Source organism: Stenella coeruleoalba (assembly GCF_951394435.1).
Source record: "Stenella coeruleoalba genome assembly, chromosome: 1".
Lineage (NCBI taxonomy): Eukaryota > Metazoa > Chordata > Mammalia > Artiodactyla > Delphinidae > Stenella > Stenella coeruleoalba.
Window position 1 is genome coordinate 55,734,817 of NC_137169.1, and position 1,325 is coordinate 55,736,141.

The window sequence follows — 1,325 nt, forward strand, 5'->3', positions numbered from 1 at the left end:
TGAATCACATTATATAAGTATCTAATCAATAAGACTTCTATACAACATTCAGCATCCAAAGCTGAGGATGTAACAGTCAAGATAGGCTAGTTTATGCTGTCATAGTAAATGACCTCTGCTCCACACACAGCTGGGTTGGCCCATGCTCCGGCTGGCAGCGAGCTTTAACATCTGGGACCCGACTGGGGCAGCGGGGACCTGCGTGCAGTGGGCACGGCCAATGCACCGGGCTGGAGGGTGAGCCTTGTGCCCGGGGTGGGACACAGCCGACACCTCCAGATAAGGCCCAGGGCGGCCAGGGGACCTCCGGTGCCAGGTGAAAATATCTTCCTGTCTGCGCCTAACCTCATCGGTTATGCACAGATTGTCTTCACCATCATTTCTTTCTACTTCATGCTCTGCTGCCCCCTCACGGCCTCCTCCTTCTACCTGCTCAGTGGATTTCTGGACGCTTTTGATGGACACGCTGCTCGAGTCCTTAATCAAGGGAGCGGGTTTGGGGCCATGCTGGACATGCGGGCAGACTGCTGCTCCACAATGTGTCTGCTGGTCAACCTGGCCCTACTGTACCCTCACGCCACCCTTCTCTTCCAGCTCAACGTGAGCTTGGATGTGGCCAGCCACTGGCTGCACCTCCACAGTTCTGTGGTCCGAGGCAGTGAAAGTCACAAGATGATTAACCTGTCTGGAAATCCAGTGCTTTGCATCTACTATACCTCCAGACCTGCTCTATTTATCCTGGGTGCTGGAAATGAGCCCTTCTACTGCCTTCTCCTCCGTCATGTAATCCTGGGGACCAGTCCCACCCCTGTGATCTCTCAGGGACCTTTAGCTGGCTTTGTGGGTCTTTTCCGAATGTGCCTCTGGATCACCACCTGATCACAGCCGCCTGCAACATGGCTGCCTTGGACGCAGCAGATCATGCCAAGAAGACGTGACCCTGGAACCCCCAGTCCCTGGCTGCCCACTGGCCCTGGGAGTCTCACTGTGCCACGTGGCTCCCCTGTCGCTCCTAGGAGGTCCCAGGCTCATATCTTCCCAATGTGTCATCCAACCTGCTGGGAAGGGGGGGCCAGCCTCTTTGGTGATGTCATGTTCTCCATAATCCTGGGGACCAGTCCCACCCCTGTGGTCTCCAGGGACCTATACTTCAAATCAGGAAGGATGCTCAGGAGGGCCCATCCACACGGGCAGTGCTCCTGGGGCCCCAAGAGAGCTGTCTGAGGACTGGGTATTGTCACACCCGCTGGCTCAGCCCTGGGATCTGGCTTGGCCTGAGACCTTAGGGACACTTGACTGAGGGAGGTGGGGTAGGGGCCAGGTTT

General features: G+C 56.5%; 1 protein-coding gene across 1 annotated transcript; it reads left to right on the forward strand.

Annotated features, from left to right (window-relative positions):
* Positions 1 to 393: 393 nt before the first annotated feature.
* Positions 394 to 879, forward strand: LOC307191385 (CDP-diacylglycerol--inositol 3-phosphatidyltransferase-like; the record flags this gene model as incomplete). Its single annotated transcript, XM_079931426.1, has 1 exon — positions 394 to 879. One exon carries the CDS (start codon positions 394 to 396, stop codon positions 877 to 879), a length of 486 nt encoding a protein of 161 aa, XP_079787552.1.
* Positions 880 to 1,325: the final 446 nt, after the last annotated feature.